The 23,722-nt window shown below is 42.0% G+C and overlaps 1 protein-coding gene across 3 annotated transcripts in view; it reads right to left on the minus strand.

Moving 5' to 3' along the window:
- Hikeshi (heat shock protein nuclear import factor hikeshi) overlaps nt 1-15,277 on the minus strand; it is a 36,537-nt gene extending 21,260 nt beyond the window's left edge. The window contains exons 1-2 of one of the 3 annotated variants that reach the window (XM_070034824.1): nt 15,059-15,277; nt 9,643-9,880 (exon numbers count right to left, since the gene is read on the minus strand). In XM_070034824.1, the coding sequence (XP_069890925.1) occupies nt 9,643-9,880; nt 15,059-15,088 (268 nt within the window). In that variant the 5' untranslated portion in view covers nt 15,089-15,277. Of the gene's footprint in view, nt 1-9,642; nt 9,881-15,058 lie in introns of those variants that run through there. The other 2 variants (XM_070034826.1, XM_070034825.1) reach the window with 2 other exon arrangements.
- Nucleotides 15,278-23,722: the final 8,445 nt, after the last annotated feature.

Genomic DNA, 23,722 nt, shown 5'->3' on the forward strand with positions numbered 1-23,722 from the left:
GAAGAGCTGAGGGACAGCGCCCAGAGTTCAGGCCCCACGACCGGACCCAAAAAATAAAAAAATAAAATAAAATAATAAAAAAAAAAAAACTCCCTGACTCAGCTTAATGTTGCCCATGAAGTTAGGCCAGTTCCTAAATTACCAAAGATGCCATTCTGGAGATGGCAACACATTGAGGAGTGGGGAGTCTTTATTGGAGAGTATAGGCAGGCAGACCATTCTGTTGCCTTAGAGGTGCTAAATCTTTAAACTGGACAAGAAACTCCTCTTCCCCATCCCCTCAATTATTTTTTCAATTTGTCCACTTAAGCCACTGGCTTAAATTATGTTGGGAGTGCTGAGGAGTGTAGGAGATAGAAGAGCTTCATGCTCTTGCAATCTGTTTTTTGATCTTTGAACTCTGAGACCATTAGTGTTAGGGTTGAGTCACAACGCAAATTTAATTGAATCTCTCCAACAGTTTAATTTTCCCCAAACCTCTGGTCTCAGGAGATTAACCTTTCATACTAGGACAGTGCTTTCCTTAAAAAGTACCAAGAAAAAGAGAGTACAAAATAATTAGCATTAACAGATACCCAAAAATGTCCTTTTTCTTTCTTGTGCTGACCTTGAAATCTCAATCCTCCTGCCTCAGACTTCCAAATGTTGGGATTATAGGCATATACCACCAAATCCGGCTAAAATTGCTCCATGGATTCTTGACATCAAAGATCTACATCTAGATCTACATTGTAAAATCTTTTAGGCATGTGTTAGACATCTGTGAAAATTTTGTTTAACTGTGAAATTAATACCACACTGTCAGTTATCTTAAGTATATAGACTTTAAAAAAAGGAAATAACTGAGTTCATATCTGTAAGATCTGCCCCAGGTCATGCAGGCCCTGGGCAGACACCTCCCTAGCTCTAGGCTAAGTTTCTACCCAGAATCTGTTACCTAGGTAACTGGCACACATGGAAGCAGTCACCTCCCCCTCTTGCTAGGTTACCTCTTGGGCCACCTCTGGTCATATCTCCCATCTGACTATAGAAGGGTCCCAGGCCAAAGGTCACATCCAAATCCAATGTGGCCACACCTTTCCCTGAGCAGGCCACACCACTTCTTGTCCCAGGCCTAGATAAATCCTGGCCTGAAGGTGGGTCTCCTTTGGTAAATAAACTTTTTTTCCTGCCTGAACAGCACAGTGATTTTCTCTTCATAAGCTACCTAATGAAACCTACCTAATATATCTTACAATATCATCCTCCCAATCTCTTAGGTATCATAAGAGAAAAGGGGACACAGCCAAAGGGAATGCAAAAATAACAAGAAAAAGACTCAATGTTCCCAAAGCATTGGGGAACATCCATCCAAAACATCCATGAGGGAATCTTCTGTTGGTCTTTTAAAAGTAAAGGGGATGTTGTGACCCCATTCCAATATTGGTAAAGAGGAGATATAGTATGGAATTTAATTGTGTTATCTCCAGAAACAGCCATTGTCTTCTTGTTTACAGGTTGGTGACCAAGATTCCACCATTCACCTTAACCAATCCTGAGTCTTGAAAACTGGCAAACTTCTACACTTTTAAATAATTGCTTTACAAACAAAACCCCTTTACTGCTGTTAGAAAATCCCATAAGCTTCTCAAGCCCCAAATGAATGGACAGTATCTATTCAAGTCTTTCATCATTTTCCAACTAGTGTTCTGTTGTTGAAGAATTACAAAATATTTCTCTTCACTAATTTTCTTTTTAAGTTCTCATATACTTTAATATCTTTATTTTGCAAAAGCAGTTTAAGAGTTCCCAACTGAGTATCTAGTGAACATACTGTTTGATGAGTTGCAGAAAAATGTATCTTATATATCTATGCCTTCCTTTAACAAACGTGCCGAGGGGAAAAAATTTCAATAGATTCCTTACACTAAATATAAACTTTAATCCAAGTTGGATTCTAAATATAACTGTAAAATCTACAACTATAAAACTTCTAGTAGAAAAATCTTTGTGACCCTTGAGTTAGGTGAAGACTTCCTAAACAGAACACCAAAAACAGAAACCAGAAAATACAAACTGAACATTTGGACTTTATCCAAATTAAAAATTTCTTACTGTAAGCATTATGCCCACCTTTGGTCCTCAGCTCTACCCAGACCTGAGCTCCTCCCTTCCCTGAAGTTCCCACCATACAGCTGGTTTCTCCCTTTTTCTACCCAGACCCACCAGAACTCCAATCTACCTCACTTCCTACCCCCAGACCCTGCAGCTACCTAGATAGTGGAGGCTGACATGTGCTTTCTCTCTGGGGAAAATATGGCTCCTCTAATAAACCTTGTAATAATCTTTCTCCTGTGCCTGACTGCCTCCATTTGGTCCCCTAGGATGATGTGACAGACCTTTCACTTACCTACACACAATAGAATTTTAGACAGCCATTAGGAAGAATAATATTATCATTTGCAGGAGGATGGACCTAGAATAAATCATGTTAAGTGAGATAAGCCAAGCTCAGAGAGACAAACAGCACGTTTTTCTTCCATATGCAGATGCCAGATCTAAAATACACCAGGACATGGTAAATTATACAGGCGTCTCAAGCACACACACAGTATGCCTCACATACAGTATGAAAAAGGGGATGATATTCTTAGGGTAGGAACACAAATGCACAATGCCTATGTGCCTCTGATCATATGAATAATATTTATTGAAATGAACTCCAGGAAATGGAAAAAAAAAGGGTTTTTTTGTTGTTCTTTTTTGTTTTCTTTCTTTTTGTCGTTTGTTCATTTATCTATTTTTGGGAAGGGTAAGGGGGGCACAGAAATGGAGGGGCAACGGGTGAACAAATGCAGCAGTGGTACTCACTAAACACTATGTTGAAAATTAACTATACAACTTATGGGTGGGAACAGGAGGGAAAAACTGGTTGAGAGTGAGGGAAGGAGTGACACTGTCCAAAAAGAAATGTACACTTTACCTGACTCATTTAACTGTAACCCCTTTGTTCCTTTATGACAATAAAAAATTAAAAACTTCTGCCATATAAAATATGCCATAAGGAGAAAAAAAAAGAACCAAAGATAGGAAATAAAGTATTTTCAAATCATTTATTGACTAGAGTCAAATGAAGAATATATAGAGAACTCCCAAAATTCAAAAATTATTGTCAAGTGGGTGGCTGCATACTTGTAATCCCAGCACTTTGCAGGCTTAGGCAGGAGGATTTTGAGATCCAGGCTGCCTGAACTGCACTAGCAAGTTCAAGGCCAGTCTAGGCTAAAGTGAGACCCTGTCTGAAAAACTAAATAAATAAATAAATGAGGAAAGGAGGGAGTGAGGGAGGAGAAAAAGAAGAGGAAAAGGGAGGGATGGAGAAAAGAAAGAACCCATTAAAAAGGAAAAATATTTGAACAAACCAAGAAGACATTCAGAAAGCAAAAAAGCACATTAAAAATGTTCAGGGGCTGGGAAGGTGGCTCAGTGGTAGAGCGCTTGCCTTGCATGCATGAGGCCCTGTGTTCAATTCCTCAGCACCATATAAGCAAAAAGAAAAAAGCCAGAAGTGGCGCTGTGGCTCAAGTGGTAGAGCGCTAGCCTTGAGCTGAAAAGCTGAGGGACAGTGCCCAGGCCCAGAGTTCAGGCCCCACAACTGGACCACCCCCCAAAAAAAAGAAAAATGTTCAGTATTAGTCACTAGGGAAATATAAATTAAGACCATAATGAGATACTATCACACTAAATGATACTAACGTTTGTTTGTATGCCAAGTACTAACAAGAACACATAGCAAATGAAACTTTATACACTGCTGTTTGAAGTGTAAAACAGAAAAATTATGTTGGAAAAGTTTGGTAGTTTCATAAAACATATAAAATTACCCAGGCTCTGCTGCCCAAAGCTTATTATCCTAGCTACCTCACAGGTACAAGTTGGGAGATTTTAGTTCAAGGACAACCGAGGGATAAAAATAGTGACTCTATCTTAACTAGTGGCTGGGCACAGTGATGTACATTTGTTATCCTAAGCTACAGGAGAAGCACAATTGCTGGGTGTAGTGGCATATGCCTATAGTATGCCAGTGACAAAGGATAGCACAAATAGCATAGCCCAGGTCTACCAAGGCATAAATTGAGACTTTATCTTGAAAATATCCAATCTATGGTGGAATGGCTCAAGTAGTAGAATGCTTGCTTAGCAAACTCAACACCCTGAGTTCAATCTCCAATATCACCAAAAATAAATAAATAAAATATTCAGCCACCATACAGGAATTTTTATAGAGGCTTTATTTTTATGAGCTAAAATTAGAACTATCCAACTGTTCATTAATAGGTGAATAAACAAACTGTAGTAAATTCATACAATGGAATACTAGCTAACAATATAAAGGAATTGAACTACTGATGCAATCTAAAACTGGGACTATTCTAAAAGTAATTATGATGAATGAAAGCCAGGCAAAAAAGTTAAATACTGTATGATTTTATTTATATAGAACTCTAGAAAATATAAAGCATTTTATGACACAAAATAGGTTATGTGGCTTAAACTATGGGAGGATCTACAAGACAAGGAACAAGGAGAACTAGGAAACTTTTAGCAGAAGTAGATACATTCCTTGTTGTGAGGAGCCCTGAGATCTGAGATCTCTTGGCTGAGAGATTGGAAGGACAATCTCTCAGTAAAACTCCCAGAACACTGGGGGCTGGCTGGGGTCCTGGACAAATCACATGGTCCTGGCATAACCCAAAACTCTGGGTCCCTGGGGAGAGACAAAGGCTTTATGCAAGTTGCTGAATTGTTTACCGTTTGCCTCCTCTTCCTAAGATATGGAAGTCACTTATCACTCGTACACAAGAACATGTCACATGTTGGTGCTGTAACTTCAAACTTCAACAATTCTGATATCTTAACTTTCCTCACAAACTCAATAAAAACACTTGGTGGAGCCGGGCGCTGGTGGCTCACGCCTGTAATCCTAGCTACTCAGGAGGCTGAGATCTGAGGATCGCGGTTCAAAGCCAGCCCGGGCAGGAGAGACCGTGAGACTCCTATCTCCAATAAAACCACCAGAAAACCGGAAGTGGCGCTGTAGCTCAAGTGGTAGAGAGCTTGCCTTGAGCTGAAGAGCTGAGGGACAGTGCTCAGGCCCAGAGTTCAAGCCCCACGACCGACAAAAAAAAAAAAACACTTGGTGGGACCACGAGCATCTGAAGCTGTCAGATCGGTTCAGACTCCCTGGTGCCCAAACTACAGTTGCACAGCCTGGTCTCCTGTTACTGTGCCTCTTTGGTCCCAGGGGACTGCCACACCTTGTCGATAATAATGATAAAACTTAGCAAGTACAAGATATATCAAGAGTTATTAAGCTGTATGTTAAAAATGTGCAGCGTATTACATGTCAATTATACCCCAGCTCTTAATAATAAATGTTCATTTTTTAGAAGACTTCTAAAAAAGGATAAAAATCTATGAGATACTAGTATCTGTTTAAAATACACACATGCTCATGCATATGTGCACAAACTTCACCAGTTTTTCTAAAAAGACTTAATTATCTCTGAAGGATGCTGGAGAATCTTATGTCCCAGAGAATTCACTCCTCTTTGAATACTCATTTTTAAAGGGAAATAACTAAGCATTTATTCTGCATTTCCTATCATGCGTACACCTCTGAAGTGGATTAGATACATTGCAGATATTTTTTACAGCTAGTAAATGACAAAATTTTGAACTCCTACTGAATTAATGCATTTAATCATTATATATGAATGGCTGCTAATTTCATACACACGAAAGCTAATCTTACATTTGTTTTCTGGTAGAAAAACACAACCAGCTATTCTAGCCCAATCAAAAAACTTTAAAAATCAGTTCAAACAAAATCTGAGGAAACATCTAAACCCTAATTACTGGAAACAGAGAAGAGTAAATACATTAGACCTTTGATTTTTCTAAAATGTATCTGAGAGACCTATTAATCAATTAAATTATGAAGACCTAACATGGATCTGAATTGAAAAGTAAACATTTACATAAACCTAAAATGTCTGAGCCCATTGTAAATCTGAACACTAGATAGTCAATTAAAAATAAAAGAATTATTTGGCTTTTACATGTGATAACAGCATCAGAGTTATATTTGTTTGGGGGGTTTCTGTTGTTGTTTGGTTGGTATTGGGGCTTGAACTCTGGGCCTGGGCGCTATCCTTCCGATCTTCAACTCAAGGCTAACACTCTACCACTTGAGCCACAGAGCCACTTCTGGTTTTCTGGTGGTTTATTGGAGATTGGAAATAAGAGTTTCACAGACTTTTAAAGCCAGGGCTGTCTTTGAATCTCCATCCTCAGATCTAAGCCTCCTAAATCGCTAGGATTACAGGCATGAGCCACCGACCCCAGCTTGTATTTGTTTTTAAGACTGTCTGTTAAAGACATATACTAATGTATTTACTGATTACATGCTGTGATCCAGGAATCTGCTTCCACAGAGAAGTCAGAGAACCTAAATTAAAAAACATTATCCATAAGCTGATCAGTTTTGAAACTTGATACTGTAAGCATTATGCCCACCTTCGGTCCTCAGCTCCACACAGAACTGAGCTCCTCCCTGCCCTGAAGTTCCTCACATACAGCTGGTTCCTCCATCTCTCCACCCAGACCCACCTGAACTCCCATCTACCTCACTTCTTTCTCCTGTGCCTGCCTGCCTCTGCGTGGTCCCCTGGTATGGATGTGACAGCTCCTTTCAGATACAATATTTCCTTTGTTCTAATTTTAAATAACTTGAATTATTTACAATAAAAATGATTAATTATCCGTTCAATTTGCTTTGAATTTTCTATACAGATAAAAACTCATAAATTTTTATCAATAGTATGTCTACTCAAGACATACTTTATTCTTTTTTATTTTTTATTTATTTATTTTTTTTTTTGTCGGCCATGGGGCTTGAACTCTGGGCCTGGGCACTGTCCCTCAGCTCTTCAGCTCAAAGCGAGCGCTCTACCACTTGAGCTACAGCGCCACTTCCGGTTTTCTGGTGGTTTATTGGAGATAGGAGTCTCACGGTCTCTCCTGCCCGGGCTGGCTTTGAACCGCGATCCTCAGATCTCAGCCTCCTGAGTAGCTAGGATTACAGGCGTGAGCCACCAGCGCCCGGCTTTATTCTTTTTTAAATAAGGCTACCAAACAGGTATATAACCTCAGTACATTAAAAATTAAACTTCTTAGGGTTGAAGGCCTAGCCCAAGTGGTAAAGGATCAGCCAAGCAAGTATGAGGCTGAGATCAAACCCTAGTTCCTCCAAAAAAATAAAATTAGACCTTTTAAATTCTAGATGAGTCATTGTACATTTTCTCATATACACTCTACCTTGTACCATTCTCAGCACAAGGTAGATAACTATTTTAAACAGTATTACATCTAGAAAACAATATCCAATAGGTCTCAGACAGGCCTAACTAGTGGTCTTCTCAAAAGCCCCAATTTCCTCCAGGAAATACTTCCCCAAACAACTTAAGAATTAATTGCTTCACTTTCTATTCTTCCTCAAAAACAATATTATTCTAATTAGGTGTCTATACACTGTCTGATCATTTGGTACCTGTTATTTGGTATGTGACAGGACAGTCATGAAACAACCACAAATGCTTCTTGTTGCTGTCAGTGGCCCATGTGCCTGACTAATTTTATATGGCTCAAGAATGATGTTAGGGGGCTGGGAAGGTGGCTCAGTGGTAGAGCATGCCTGAGGCCCTGGGTTCGATTCCTCAGCACCACATAAGCAAAAAGAAAAAAGCCGGAAGTGGCGCTGTGGCTCAAGTGGTAGAGCACTAGCCTCGAGCTGAAAAGCTGAGGGACAGCACCCAGGCCCAGAGTTCAGGCCCCATGTCTGGACCCCCCCCCCAAAAAAAAAGAATGATGTTAGAAACATCCACATAACCTTTGGCAGAAAAAAAGATTTCTCAACCCTGCTTATCTCAAAGAAGAGTTTAAATCTTTATCTTTAAATTCCCATAGTTGATTGTTTACATGTTGCCTAAATGCAGTTTCTCCTTTGACTTGATAAATTTCTAAAAGAATATACAATATAGGGCTGGGAATGCAGCTTGGTGATAGATTGCTTGCCTAGCATTCTTGAAGTCTTGGGTTCCATTCCTCAGCACCCCATAAACAGAAAAAGCCAGAAGTGGCACTGTGGCACAAGTGGTATAGTACCAACCTTGAGCAAAAGAAGCTAAGGGACAGTGCCCAGGCCCCAGACCCTAAGTTCAAGCCCAGGACTGGCAATAAATAAATCAATCCTTGGTACCATGGATATTGGATATCCAGTTGTTGAGGATAGAGTACAGTTAACTACATGTCTGTATTTATAACACATTGACAGTAGAGCTAAGCAGCCATAACTTAAAATAGCACAAAGTAAACTACACTGCTGTCACAAAATTATTATTGTATACATTAATACTGCCCACCAAAAACTAAATTTTATTTCATGCTATTTATATAATTCTGTAGATGTTTCAGTCATTTAATGACATGCTACCTTTCAACCATCTAAACTTTTCACTTTAAATCACTTAATTAATTTACTTTTACTTTGTTTGGGGTACCATTTGTTTCTGGGAAGACAAAATTAAGGGCAGAAAACACTCAGTAGATCACAAATGATTTGAACACATCTGACAATAACATGGAAAGACTGAGATCTTCAAGCCAGGCAGTAAGTCGCTCACACCTGTAATCCTAGCTACTCAGGAAGCTGAGATCTGAGGATCGCAGTTCAATGCCAGCCCAGGCAGGAAAGTCTGTGAGACTTTTCTCTTCAACAAACTACCAAATAAACAAGAAGTGGAGCTTCTCAAGTGATAGAGCTCTAGCCTTGAGCAAAAAGAAGCTCAGAGAGAACACCCAGGACCTGAGTTTAAGCCCCCAAGACCAGCACCAAAAAAAAAAAAAAAAAAAAAAAAAAAGAATTGAAAGCTTCACAACAAAGGTACATAATGCGGGAATTTAAAGTTTTGGGGCCTGAAATTTGAGTTTTTCATTATTATATTACTGTGTTTGGTCAAAGCTGTGTGCAATAAATCCATAAATAAGGTAGGCTTTCTGTATTTTATACTTAAGAGTTAGTTCTAAGCCCCACAACCAACAACAAAAAATAAGAGTTTTCTAAGCCCTACAACCAACAACAAAAAAAAGTTTTCATCTATATTTAAGAGAAGCAGATTCAGTGGGAGTGAATGGCAACTGATCTAGTTGCATTCTCACATTTCTACAAAGTATAAAAGCAAGGATTATGAGCCTTCAATGTCAACAGAACCAAAACAGAAACATGGGAAGAAATTAAATCTTAAGAGTTCAAGAAGAAAAATATTCTCATCCTGTTTCTTATACAAATTCATCTGGTTTATTCATCTACATTGTAGATATGCATATTTTAACTTATGAGACAATTCCTCTCATTACATAATAAAACACCCACTTACTGAGAAAAATCCAAAGAGAACAGTAAGTGCTCTCTTCAGAGACAAGGGATCCTGCAAATGAGCCAAGGAAGCCTTTCTATATCTATTTTTCAAATGTTTCTGCATCATCATATTCCATGTTACACTACTTATGAAACTTTAATTATGAAATTAATATTATTCTTACCAGATTTAAGACCTGAAATTTTGAAGATGGCACTTGGTTTCCCATTCGTGACAAATCCTAGGAGTTGCCATACTGGCATTCCATTTGAATCAGGATAGGAAAAGTAGACAGATCCTCCCATTCCCTCAGGAAATGGAATTGTTCCCAACATAAAAACCACAACATGGTTGATACTTTCATAATCAGGCAAGTCAAAAACAAATTTATCCTCTGCCACTTGCTGTGCAGCTGTTTGCACCTAGAAAATAAGAAACTCGTCTTAGTTCAACCATTTTATGAGTTCCTATAACCCTAATATCACTCACTATAAACTACGTCACCAGCCTGGTTGATCGTGGTCATTACAGCAAAGATAATGTTAACATTACAGTCCCATTATAAAACTACCAAATATGCCAGAAAAGTGTTTCCTTTATTAGAGAATCTAAAAACTCACATTTAGTCTTAAAATGATTACTTAATAAATGCAATCTTGGGGCTGGGAAGGTGGCTCAGTGGTACAGCGCTTGCCTTGCATGCCTGAGGCTCTGTGTTTGATTCCTTAGCACCACATAAGCAAAAAGAAAAAAGCCAGAAGTGGCTCTGTGGCTCAAGTGGTAGAGCCTTAGCCTTGAGCTGAAGAGCTGAGGGACAGCACCCAGGCCCAGAGTTCAGGCCCCACGACCGGACCCAAAAATAAATAAATAAATAAATAAATGCAATCTTTTCAAAATGGTTACTCCTTTCAGAAGTACCATGAAAACCTTGTTCTTAAATTAACTACAGCTTAAGAATGTTAAAAAATGAAAGTTGTTAAAATTACCACATTACCAAGCTCTTATCCTCCTGTTTGAAAATATAGTATTTGAGCCAGCGCTGGTGGCTCACTGTAATGGCTACTCAGGAGGTTGAGATCTGAGGATCGAGGTTCAAAGCCAGCCTGGACAGAAAAGTCCCTGAGACTCTTATCTCCAATTAAAACCCAGAAAACTGGAAGTTGTACTGTGGCACAACATGTAGAGTGCTAGACTTGAGCTGAAAAGCTCAAGGACAACGTCCAGGCCTAAAGTTCAAGCGCCGCATCACAATGAAAATACAGCATTTGGGATAATTAAAATAGGTAAGCCGACCAGGCACGTCTGTAGATACTTGTGAGACTGAGAACAGAGGGTTGACAGTTTGAGATAAATGTAGGCAAGAAAAGTCTGTGAGAGCCCCTTCTCAACTATTTGTGTGCAGTGGCTCACAAATGTCATGAGAAGGTAAGACTGAGACTGAGAGAATGCAGGTGGTGGACCAGCTTGGAGAGATGGAGAAAAGCTGGGTGAGATGACATATGCCTGTGAGCCCATCTAACAATAGAAGACCTAAAATCAACTAACTTTGTTACAAGTAGGAAGCAAGATTCTATGCTAAACATAACCAGAAAATAAGAATGGAGGTATAGCTCATCAGTATAGCACAAGGTTAGAAAATGTGATACTTGATTTCAAAATCCCTAATACCAGTAAAGAATAAAACAGATAAGCAATCTAGAATTAGTTTGCAAGCTCTTGAAGATACCGTATTAAGTTCAGCTACTCACAAAATTTGTAACGCAAAACAATACAATAAATGACTTCTGCAATCACTTGTGGATGACAGAGCCAAAAATTCTGAGTTGGTGGACTCATATTCCCAGCTAGGATGAAAAAGGTTATGTATGCTGTGCCTTCTAGTTTCAGTCCACATGCTTTGACTGAGTGTCTTCTTTAGTCTATTTAATGCCACATTCTACATTTTATACTTCTTTGTGGGTTTCCAATTTAAAAACAGCCCAGATTTATAAAGTGTTAGCTAGAATTTCAAACTGTAAAAACACTATAAAATGCTTTATAGAGAAAATACAGTTTTGAGCCAGGTACCTGTGGCTCATGCTTGTAATCCTAGCTATTCAGGAGGCTGAGATCTGAGACTCACAGTTCAAAGCCAGCCCAGGCAGGAAAGTCTGTGAGACTCTTATCTTCCAATAAAACACCAGGAAACAGGGAGTGGTGCTACGGCTCAAGTGGTAGAACACTAGTTTTGAGCTAAAGAGCTGAGGGACAGCGCCCAGGCCCAGAGTTCAAGCCCCATGACCAACAAAAACAACAACAAAAACCCTAAGTTTTCCTCAGGCATGAGTTATAAAGAAGTTGAGACAGAAGTTCAATATTGATTAATCAACAATATCTATTATTAAATACATCTTTAAACAGAAAAGCTTAAAGTTATGATGTTCAAAAATTCTACCATGCTCAGACTGAGATCTGAGGATCATGGTTCAAAGCCAGGCTAGGCAGGAAAGTCTATGAGACTCTCCAATTAACTACCAAAAAAAAAGCAGGAATTGGTGCTGTGGCTCAAAGTCTTAGAGCACTAGCCTTGAGGAAAACAAACTCAGGGAAAGCAAGCACTCAGGCCCTGAGTTCAAGCCCAAGACTAGCACCAAAAAAAAACAAAGAAAAAAAAAGACAAGATAGGAAGGGAAGGAAGGAAGGGAAGGAAGGAAGGAAGGAAGGGTGGGAGGTAGGGAAGGAGGGAGGAAGGGATGGAAATGCACTCAAGTTTCAAGATGTTCTTAGGTCATTTTGCCCTTCGTTATACTACAGAATTTAAGTACAAAAAAAAAAGAATTTAAGTACCAAAGACCCATCCTCCAACTCCCCCACAAAAAGTCTTTTCTTGGAGAAGCGACTAGATAAATAGAAATGAAATATCTATTTATCAGAAATGAAATTTGGTATTCATGGCAGGTGATGCTGCTCAGTTGGTAGAGCACTTGCCTACCACACAGGAGGATCTGGGCTCAGTGTTCAATCCCAGGAGGGATTGGGAATCCCCAGGGGAGGGAAAGGGAAGAAGGAAGAGGGAAGAGAGGAGAGAGAGAGGAGAAAGTGGAGAGGGGAAAAGGGAGAGAGGAAAGAAGGGGGAGATAATCAGCTTTGAGTAAATACACACATATATTCATATAGCTTTTTTCTTTAAAAACATGCATTTTTAATATCATCTACTAATTAAACTCATCTGAGTCCCATGCCAGTTCCAAATTGGTCCCTTCATTTTCTCTATCCACAACAGGAGCAATCCAAAATCTCCCTAGGGTTACCAACTACCCTCACCCCTATGGGGGCTTTCTGCCATTCAAAAGACAAACTGAGCTGAACTAGAAGTGCTTGCACAGGATATATTACCAAAAGCTAACTTTAAAAAAATGAACAAAAATGCTCTAATACTTAATAAAGTAGGGACAAAGAAGAAAGGAAAAGAACTCTAAGTGAAAGGAGTCAAGTTTAAAAACATTATCTCTGTAAGGTTTGTTTCTAAAGAAACAAGATCTTTTCTCCCACCCCCAGATTATTCCTTAACAATTTCAGGTACGGATCTCATTTACAAGATCTGTCAAGAGAGTTAACCTCTTCTGCCCAATAAGAAACATTTGGCTCACACCTAAATTTAGGGCATTCACAAAAAATTAAAATTAAAAATTAAAATAAAAAAAATAAATTTAGGGCATTACAAGTAGCAAACTTTGAAATAAGCTAAGCACGGTTTTTACTACTGACCTTCTTTCCAAAGGAACCCAACAGAGATGCACACTACCCAAGCAACCTCAATCTCGGAGAAAGTTAGCTGCACACAAAAATCCCAGGTTTACTTCTAACTTAGGTTATGAGTTTAGACGAGTACTGACACTTAAGCTCAGGTTTAAATTCCTCAGCTTCAGAATTGAATAGTGACCATCTCTGAAGTCATTTGGCTCAACTGCCAATTGGTTGCCTCACAAAAGGTAGATACAACGAGAGAGACACAGGGTGCGCGGCGCTCAGCCCTACAGGGTGACTGCTATTCAAATACGAATAGGGTACCCGGCACCCGCGTCCCCCTCATACACCCGAGTGCACCCCGCGTCCACCTCACACACCCGAGTGCACCCCGCGTCCACCTCACACACCCTAGCGTGCACCCCGCGTCCACCTCACACACCCGAGCGCGCCCCATCACCTCACACACCCGAGTGCGCCCCACCACCTCACACACCCGAGTGCGCCCCACCACCTCACACACCCGAGTGCACCCCGCGTCCACCTCACACACCCGAGTGCACCCCGCGTCCACCTCACACACCCGAGTGCACCCCGCGTCCACCTCACACACCCGAGTGCACCCCGCATCCACCTCACACACCCGAGTGCGCCCCACCACCTCACACCCGAGTGCGCCCCACGTCCACCTCACACACCCGAGTGCACCCCGCGTCCACCTCACACACCCTAGCGTGCACCCCGCGTCCACCTCACACACCCGAGCGCGCCCCATCACCTCACACACCCGAGTGCGCCCCACCACCTCACACACCCGAGTGCGCCCCACCACCTCACACACCCGAGTGCACCCCGCGTCCACCTCACACACCCGAGTGCACCCCGCGTCCACCTCACACACCCGAGTGCACCCCGCGTCCACCTCACACACCCGAGTGCACCCCGCATCCACCTCACACACCCGAGTGCGCCCCACCACCTCACACCCGAGTGCGCCCCACGTCCACCTCACACCCGAGTGCACCCCGCGTCCACCTCACACACCCGAGTGCACCCCGCGTCCACCTCACACACCCAAGCGTGCACCCCGCGTCCACCTCACACACCCGAGCGTGCACCCCGCGTCCACCTCACACACCCGAGCGTGCACCCCGCGTCCACCTCACACACCCAAGCGTACACCCCGCGTCCACCTCACACACCCGAGTGCACTCCGCGTCCACCTCACACACCCGAGCGTGCACCCCGCGTCCACCTCACACACCCGAGCGTGCACCCCGCGTCCACCTCACACACCCAAGCTACACCCCGCGTCCACCTCACACACCCGAGTGCACCCCATGTCCACCTCACACACCCGAGTGCGCCCCACGTCCACCTCACACACCCGAGTGCACCCCGCGTCCACCTCACACACCCGAGTGCGCCCCACGTCCACCTCACACACCCGAGTGCGCCCCGCATCCACCTCACACACCCGAGTGCGCCCCACCACCTCACACCCGAGTGCGCCCCACGTCCACCTCACACCCGAGTGCACCCCGCGTCCACCTCACACACCCGAGTGCACCCCGCGTCCACCTCACACACCCGAGCGTGCACCCCGCGTCCACCTCACACACCCGAGCGTGCACCCCGCGTCCACTTCACACACCCAGCACCCCAGTCCCACTTCACACACCCGGCATCCCGCTCGGCCCTACAGGGGGTGACTGCTATTCAAATACCAAGAGTAGGGCGCCCGGCACCCCGCGCCCACCTCACACCCCCAAGCTTGCACCACAGACCACGCGCGAGTTCGCCCGCGCCTCGCACCGGCGCCCCGCCCCAAATCCTCCCAGGCCCGTTCCCGAGGCATCCCGCCCCGTCCTCACCAGCCTCCCCGCCACCAGGCAGCCAAACATGGCGGCAGCGGCGGCTCGGCTCAGCCGGCAGAGCCCTGAACAAGAGAATAGGAATCCAGCGGCTACAGTCGTAATGGAGCCCAAGAGCCTTCTAGAATTTGCCAGAGGAAGCCGGTCCCACCATTACATAGCGACCGGGACAGAGGCAAGGAACGCCTTCTGCCCCCACGACCTCTGACCCTCCCCTCACTAGCGCGCCCCTCAGGAATGAGCACTTCCGGGCCTTACCCCCGCTTCTTCCTTCTAAGGGGAAAAAGTGAGCCAGGACCAGTAGGAGACTACAAGTCCCATAGTGCACTGCGAAGACTTTCGGGAAGGAAAAGCCCGGCCAATTTGAACGTTGTGATTGGCTAACTAATGTTCTCTGTCCTTTGACAGTCGGAATCCAAAATTTTCTAGTATGGTGCTGGAGAAAGTGTTTCTAAAGTTCCTGTGAGCAGTGGCGTGCTTTTACAATAATCGCCTCACGACATCCCTACAAAACCCCCAGGAGATAAGAATAGTAATCTCCGTTTCATAGCTTAGGAAGTTGAGCTTGGGTATGGTCAGCCCCAATCTTTACACAACAGTACATACGGGGTCTGAGTTTCAAGTCCTACCCCAACTAATGGGTACGTTTTGTAATGTCTCTCGTGCACTAATTTTTAGCAGGTTTTGGACTTGTTTATAATGCCGTTCTAGCTCTTTCCACTTACTATCCCCAGGAATTTACTGTACAACTATGTGCAACTTATATAACTACTTTGTGCCGCTGTGGACCCCTTTGTAAAGTAAGAACGGCAATTGTGCCTATCTCCTACGGTTGCGGGGAGGATTAACACTGAGAATATACGTACTGCCTGGCAGTGGTTAGTTTTATTGTAAAATGTCCGTTTTGTGGTTTTTTTCCCCTCTCTATTGCATTTGCAGGAAAGATTAATGGGAAATACAAAACAATAGCCAAGGTAAGTGGCACCAAGTTCTTATTGCTACCAGTACTCATTCTTTCATGACTTCAATTCCCTTTTCTTTGGGGATGGGAGATAGTATGAGGTCTTTACACAACTTGAAATATCTGCACTTGGTTACTAGTCATAAACACATCTGTATTCCCAGCCCAGGTTATTATATATGAAGCATCAGTCCCGGGCCTACCTGGTAAACTGACTACCTTTTTTTTTTTTTTTTTTTTGGTCGGTCGTGGGGCTTGAACTCTGGGCCTGGGCGCTGTCCCTCAGCTCTTCAGCTCAAGGCGAGCGCTCTACCACTTGAGCTACAGCGCCACTTCCGGTTTTCTAGTGGTTTATTGGAGATAGGAGTCTCACGGCCTTTCCTGCCTGGGCTGGCTTTGAACCTCAATCCTCAGATCTCAGCCTCCTGAGTAGCTAGGATTACAGGCGTGAGCCACCAGCGCCCGGCTGTACCTATTTTTACCTCAGATGATACTCTGCTATAGCTGAGCCAAAATGAAATGGTACGTAAAGCTCTACCAGTACCTCCAACTCTTTACCTAAGGAGTTCCAGAATAGAAAGATCATTCATTCATAATGACACTCTTTCATAAGTGGCAGTCACATTGCCTGGACTCAGAGCTCATTTCTGCCACTTAGACTAGTGAGCCTAACACTCCTGTGCTTCCTTTGCTTCATCTTGAAAAATGGGATAATTGTATTCACCTAAATAAGGTTTTTTCATGTGAAGTACTACATAGTGGCCAAATTATAGCTTAGAAAGTGTGTTTACCATTATTTTTCCTAATTGTCCACATCTACTGCATACCCACCTTCTGCCCTGAGCATGTATTTTATTCTCACACTTTTCAACTTTTATATCTTTATGCAACTTGTTTTATCTGTCTATCCTATGCCCTTGGTAGTTTCTTACACATCCTCAATTTTCCTCATGAATCTTTCTGTGACTCAACTAATTAATTCTTTCCTTCTATGCTAATTTTAGTGGCTTAAGCCACTAGCCACTAGCTAGTGGCTTAAAATTTTTCCTAATAAACTACATTTGTTGTTTATTAATTGTGCCAGTCTTTATTATGTGGGACTTGAGCTTTTCTCATTTTACTGGCGAACTAAGTTATAGATTGGACAAAGAATTAGAAGAAGCAATTTTAGTGCCCCTTTTCCAAACTTGAAATCCAGTCTCCAATCCACCAAACTATATTGTTTCCAAAACTAGGAAAGAAAAAAAAGTTAAGAGGGGCTGGGAATATGGCTTAGTGATAGAGTGCTTGCCAAGCATGCATGAAACCTTGGGTTCAATTCCTCAGTACCACATAAACAGAAAAAGCTGGAGGTGGCACTGTAGCTCAAGTGGTAAAGCACTCACCTTGAGCAAAAGCAGCTCAGGGACAGTGCCCAGGCCCTGAGTTCAAGCGCCAGGACTGGCAAAAAAAAAAAAAAAAAGTCTTTACGAAAAAATATCTAATGATGAGAGCTCTTTGAAATAGCAGACATGAGAGAGATTGGATCTCCCATTTGCAGTGCATGTTAATCACTACTAAAAGCCACAGTTTTTGGTCCTTAAGGATACTTCCAACCTCTGAAACACATGATTCAATGAAACAAGTTCATTTAATTTTGGCTAGAGAATCCAAAATTCCAAATTCTGACTTAAGCTTTATTACTCTAGCAATTATATCACATATTTCTTTTTTTGGGGGGGGGCATTAGGTTTTGCTCTACTTAAGTAATTGAGTTGATATTTGAATACAGCAGAAATATTTCACCTCTTCAAGAAATTTCTCCTTTTCCAAAACAAAGAAAAGAAGAACTAGACATGGAAATTCCATCTTCTTTGAACTAGAATTGTCACTCCAAATGACAAGATATCCATGAAAATTGTTAAAATCGAAAATGATTTAGCACAGCAGAGGAAGATTAAATTTAGTTACCAAAAGAGAAAGATCACAGGGCTAGGAAAGTAGATCAGTGGTAGTGCTTGCCTTGCATGCATGAGGCTCTGGGTTCGATTCCTCAGCACCACATAAGCAGAAAAAGCTGGAAGTGATGCTATGGCTCAAGTGGTAGAGCACTAGCATTGAGCTGAAGAGCTGAGGGACAGTGCCCAGGCCCAGAGTTCACGCTAATGACCGGTTAAAAAAAAAAAGATGGGCTGGGAAGGTGGCTCAGTGGTAGAGAGCTTGTCTTGCATGCATGAGGCCCTGGGTTTGATTCCCCAGCACCACATAAGCAGAAAAAAGCTGGAAGTGGCGCTGTGGCTCAAGTGGTAGAGTGCTAGCCTTGAGCTGAAGAGCTGAGGGACAGCGCCCAGGCCCAGAGTTCAGGCCCCAGGACCAGACCCCCCCCAAAAGAGAGAGAGAGAGAGAGAGAGAGAGAGAGAGAGAGAGAGAGAGAGAGAGAGAGAGAGAGAGAGAGAGAGAGAGAGAGAGAGAGAGAATCACTATCAAAGAAGCTCCAGAAATGGAGACACCAGTGGCCTCAGAAGACAAGTATGAAACTGAAGACAGAAGAGATTGTTAAAATCAGTACACGTTTTTTGTATCACTCTCATACATACTTTGCTAGAGCTAACTTATGAAATCTCTAGGAGAAAAAGTGGACTAGATATGCTATACACTAAGAAAATAGCTGTTATATAACAATGGTTGTGGGACAAGGCCACCATATATACATTAGGCCTTGAATAAGAGGACCATGATGAGAGACAAGTACATGGTTTGACAAGTCAAACTTGACAATGTAAGGGCTGGGAAGGTGGCTCAGTGGTAGAATGCTTGCCTTGCATGCATAAGGCCCTGGGTTAGATTCCTCAGCACCACATAAGCAGAAAAAGCTGGAAGTGGGGCTGAGGCTAAAGTGGTAGAGCGCTAGTCTACAGCTGAAGAGCTAAGGGACAGCACCCAGGCCCAGAATTCAGGCCCCACGACCGACAAAAGAAAAAAAAAAGAAACCACAAAACTTGACAATGTAGGCCTTGTCCACTCAAAGAGTGACTTCTTCTCTAACATATCTATGTGGAATATGGGGCTATGCCTTCTCTATGATCCTTTCAAACAGGGATCTCTTTTTTTAATATCAACTATAAAGGATATGGATAACTTTTTAAAACCCAACACTCATTCATAATTAAAAAAAGAATCAACAGAGTCTGGGATGTAGCTCATGGTAGAGCACTTGCATAGCAGGTACAAGGTCCCTGGGTTTCACCACTAGCATTGAAAAGAGAAAAAAAGAGATGAACTTCCTCAACCTGTTAACAGGAACATATACAAAAACCACAGCTAAGATCGTACTTAGAAAGGCTGTATGTTTTCTTTCTTAAGATCAGGAAGGAAACAAAGATGTCTGCTTTAGCCATTTCTAGTCAATGAAACTTCCAACCAAAAAAAGAAAAACTAGTAATATCAGTGAAGTTGATGAGTGTGAAATCAGAATGCAAGCCAATCCTAATTCTATACTTAAATAAAAAATGAAATTAAGAAGATAATTCTATTTACAGTAGTATCAAAAAGAGTAATATACTTAGGAATTTAGCAAAGAAAATTTTATGCTGAAAACTATCAATGGAGTTGTAAGAAATTAAAAAGACAAATGGGAACATAACCCATGATCATGTAAAGATGGCATTGGTTCAGTTTATACTTGCACAGCTAAGCAACCGTGTGCACCTAGCTTATATTCATAGGACAACCTGCTAAAATTTACAAGCAATTGCAAAGGATTCAGAAAAACCAAAACTATTTTGGGGGAAATTTCAAAACTACTACAAACAGTAATTAAACCAATATGGTATTGACACAGGGGTAGTAGATATATAGATGAACAGAATAAAAGTGAGAGTCAAACAACATTTCTTTCTTTTTTTTTTTTTTGTCGGTCGTGGGGCTTGAACTCTGGGCCTGGGCACTGTCCCTCAGCTCTTCAGCTCAAGGCGAGCGCTCTATCACTTGAGCTACAGCGCCACTCCCGGTTTTCTGGTGGTTTATTGGAGATAGGAGTCTCATGGTCTCTCCTGCCCGGGCTGGCTTTGAACCGCGATCCTCAGATCTCAGCCTCCTGAGTAGCTAGGATTACAGGCGTGAGCCACCAGCGCCCGGCTCAAACAACATTTCTGTGGCCAATGATTTTACAAGAGTGCCAAGACCATTAAGTGAAGAAATATAAAATGCAGAATAGTTTTCTACCAATGAGGCTGGGACAACTGAATAGTCACCTATAAATGAACAAATTTGCAACCTTACTTCACACTACATATAAAAATCAACTCAAGGTGAGAAAAAGTTGATCAGTGGGTACAAAGTTATGGTTAGACAGGAAAGATAAGTTCAAGTGTTCCATTAGACAGCATGGCATAGTTCCAAAAACCGAGATTACAACATCTTAGGTGTTTTCACCATTTAAAAAAATGAGACAGCTGGGAAGGTGGCTCAGTGTTAGGGTGCTTGCCTTGAATGCATGAGGCCATGGGTTAGATTCCTTAGCACCACATAAATAGAAAAAGCTGGAAGTGACACTATGGCTTAAGTTTTAGAGCACTAGCCTTGAGCTGAAGAGCTGAGGTACAGTGCCCAGGCCTGGAGTTCAGGCCCCACAACCGATAAAAAAAAATAACTGAGGAAATAAATATACTCACTATGATTTGAAAATTACACACTATGTATAGATTGAAAGATCACATGACATTTTGTAATTATGTAGTTTCCTGTTTAAAAAATGAATTTAAAGCCTAGTACAGTTGGCTTCTGCCTATAATCTTAGTAGGATGGTATCTGAGGAATGAGGTTCAGCCTGGCAGGAAAGTCCATGAGACTATCTCCTATTAATCACAGAAAAAAGCCAAAAGTGGCATTGTGGCTCAAGTGGTAGAGTGCTAGCCTTGAGCAAAAGAGCTCAGGGACAGCGCTCAGGCCAAGAACAGAAGAGTTCAAGCCCCAGGAACAGGGGAAAAAAATTAAAACGAATAAAAAATCTTTGTAAAAGGCTGGGAATATGGCTTAGTGATAGAGTGCTTGCCTAACACACATGAAGCCCTGGGTCTGATTCCTAAGTACCACATACCAAGAAAAAAACCAGAAGTGGTGCTGTGGCTTAAGTGGTAGAATTCTAGCCTTGAGCAAAAGAAGCTCAGGGACAGTACTCAGGCCCAGGACTGGCAAAAACAAATAAACAAACAAAAAACAAAACTGTAAAAGTTAAAACTGTAAGTTTCTTTGAAGAACCATGCCCTTGGATTTGGAAAAGGTTGCTACTAGGCAACCCTGTGTTCCAGGAAAGCCCACACCCAGTGTACGAGAGTGCCTCAAACATAGTGTGAAACTAAAAGAGCCAGAGGCTTGGGCCATGGTTCTAGTGCTAGTGTTAAGCATGAGGCCCAGTGTTCAATCTTAGTAGTAATGTTAAGCATGAGGCCCAGTGTTCAATCTCCAGTAACATAAATGACTTTATCCAAGCAGAAATCTACCTCATCTATCTCAGGCTAGGGATTAAGTTCATTAATAGAGCACTTGCCTGGAACATGCAAGGCTTTGGAGTCAAATATGTGCACACACACACACACACACACACACACACACACACACACACAGATGCCCCCAACATATTCCTGACACTAGTATCAGAACCCAGCTTTATGCTCCAAATACCACTCTTAATGGCTTTATTTATGACACTTGAGGAAATTATACTAGAAAAAATACAACCAGGATTACTCAAAGGCAATGAAAAGTCATGGATCTAGGTGGTTGTAGTCAGTCACTATAAGTACACTTCTATCACTTCACCCATAGATATGTACTTATACATACTGACAATGTTTCTCATTTTCTATCAATGAAAAAAATGAGTCATGTTTTCCAATTATTAGATGAATTGGAACAGATAGACATGGCACTCTAGACACTAAAACTGCTAACAGTATTAATTATGCAAGTGAAACTTCAGCAAGTGAAACTGAGTCTTCAGATGATTACATATTAGAAGCTCAAATACTGAATGCATTAAGAACTGAGAGAAAAAGATGCTTTTGTCCAGTAGCCATACAAAAAAGGAGAACTCACAATGTGATATTCTGACTTAAAATTCTGTATCACTATAAGATGCCTGTGGCTCATGTCTATAATCCTACTCAGGAAGATGAGACCTGAGGATGAAGATTCAAAGCCAGCCCACGCAGGAAGTGAGACACTTATCTCCAATTAACCACAAAAAGCTGTGGTTCTAGTGGTACAGTGCTAGCTTGAGCACAAGAGCTCAGGGAGAGTGCATAGGCCCAGAGTTTAAAGCCTCCCAGGACTAACAAAACAAAACAAACCACAACACAAAAAGAAACACTCATTTTGCTTTTTAAAAAAAAGTGGCAGTATTGTCTTGTATGATGCTTGGAAATCAAAACTGACTTCCTACAAAGCTGCGCTGCTTAAGCTCCTATGAAAATTTCTTTTTGTCGGTCATGGGGCTTGAACTCTGGGCCTAGGTGCTATCCCTCAGCTCTTCGACTCAAGGTTAGTGCTCTACCACTTGAGCCACAGCACCACTCCTGGTTTGCTGGTGGTTTATTGGAGATAAAAGTCTCACAGACTTTCCTGCCCAGACTGGCTTTGAAACACAATCCTAAGATATCAGCCTCCAAAGTAGCTAGGATTACAGGCGTGAGCCACTGGCACCCAGCTAGCTGTCCTATGAAAATTTCTAATGGAGAAAGTGAAGGATCCACTGAACCGAGACAGTAAACTGTGATTATGCTTTCCTCGTTAAAGCATTACATTAACAGGAAAATAAACCTTGCTTCAGAAATGCTTGAAAGTGCCTAGTGTTCAGGATATTATACAAAAAACATCTGTAAGGGATGACATTGTCCAAAAACAAATGTACTCATTACCTGACTGTGGCCCTCTGTACATCACCTTTATAATAATAAAAACATTAAACATCAAAAATAAATCCAAAAAATGTATATAGAAACAAAATTTTGCTGGGGATTGGTGGCTCATGCCTATAATCCTACCTACTCAGGAGGTTGAGATCTGAAGAGCATGGTTCAAAGCCAGCCAGAGCAGGAAAGTCTGTGAGACTCTCATCTCCAAAAAACCAACAGAAAACTGGAAGTGGCACTGTGGCTCAAGCGGTAGAACGCTTGCCTTGAGCTGAAGAGTCCAGGGACAGCACCCAAGCCCAGTTCAAGCCCCTCAACTAACCAAAAAAAAAAAAAAAAAAAAAGAAAAAAAATTTTTTTTATCTTGATTCTTTGTTATGTGCCAAACCTGAGGCTTGAACTCAGGACCTGGGTACTATCCCTGAGCTTTTTTGTTTTCAAGGCTATAGCTCTTACCACTTTAGCCACAGGTCCACTTCAGGCTTTTTAGTGGTTAACTGGAGACAATCCTGCTCAGACTGTCATCCTTAGATCTTAGCCTCCTGAGTAGCTAGGATTATAGGCATGAGCCACTGGTACCTGGTAAATTTTATTAACTAAAAAAAACTGGGCAAAATCTAGTCTTTTGTATTTTCCTGGTTCACCTCATTTTACCTTCTACCTAACTTTATGACTGACTACTCAGGATTTTTTCATTCTGCTTTTTAAAAAAAATTTTTATTGTGAAAATACCGTACAGAGGGGTAACAATTACATGGGGAAGGTAATGAGTACGTTTCTTATCAAGCGTTATTGCCTCCTCCTTTGTTTCCC

The sequence above is a fragment of the Dipodomys merriami genome, unplaced genomic scaffold (genome assembly GCF_024711535.1).
Source record: "Dipodomys merriami isolate MVZ:Mamm:240054 unplaced genomic scaffold, mDipMer1.0.p SCAF_25, whole genome shotgun sequence".
NCBI lineage: Eukaryota > Metazoa > Chordata > Mammalia > Rodentia > Heteromyidae > Dipodomys > Dipodomys merriami.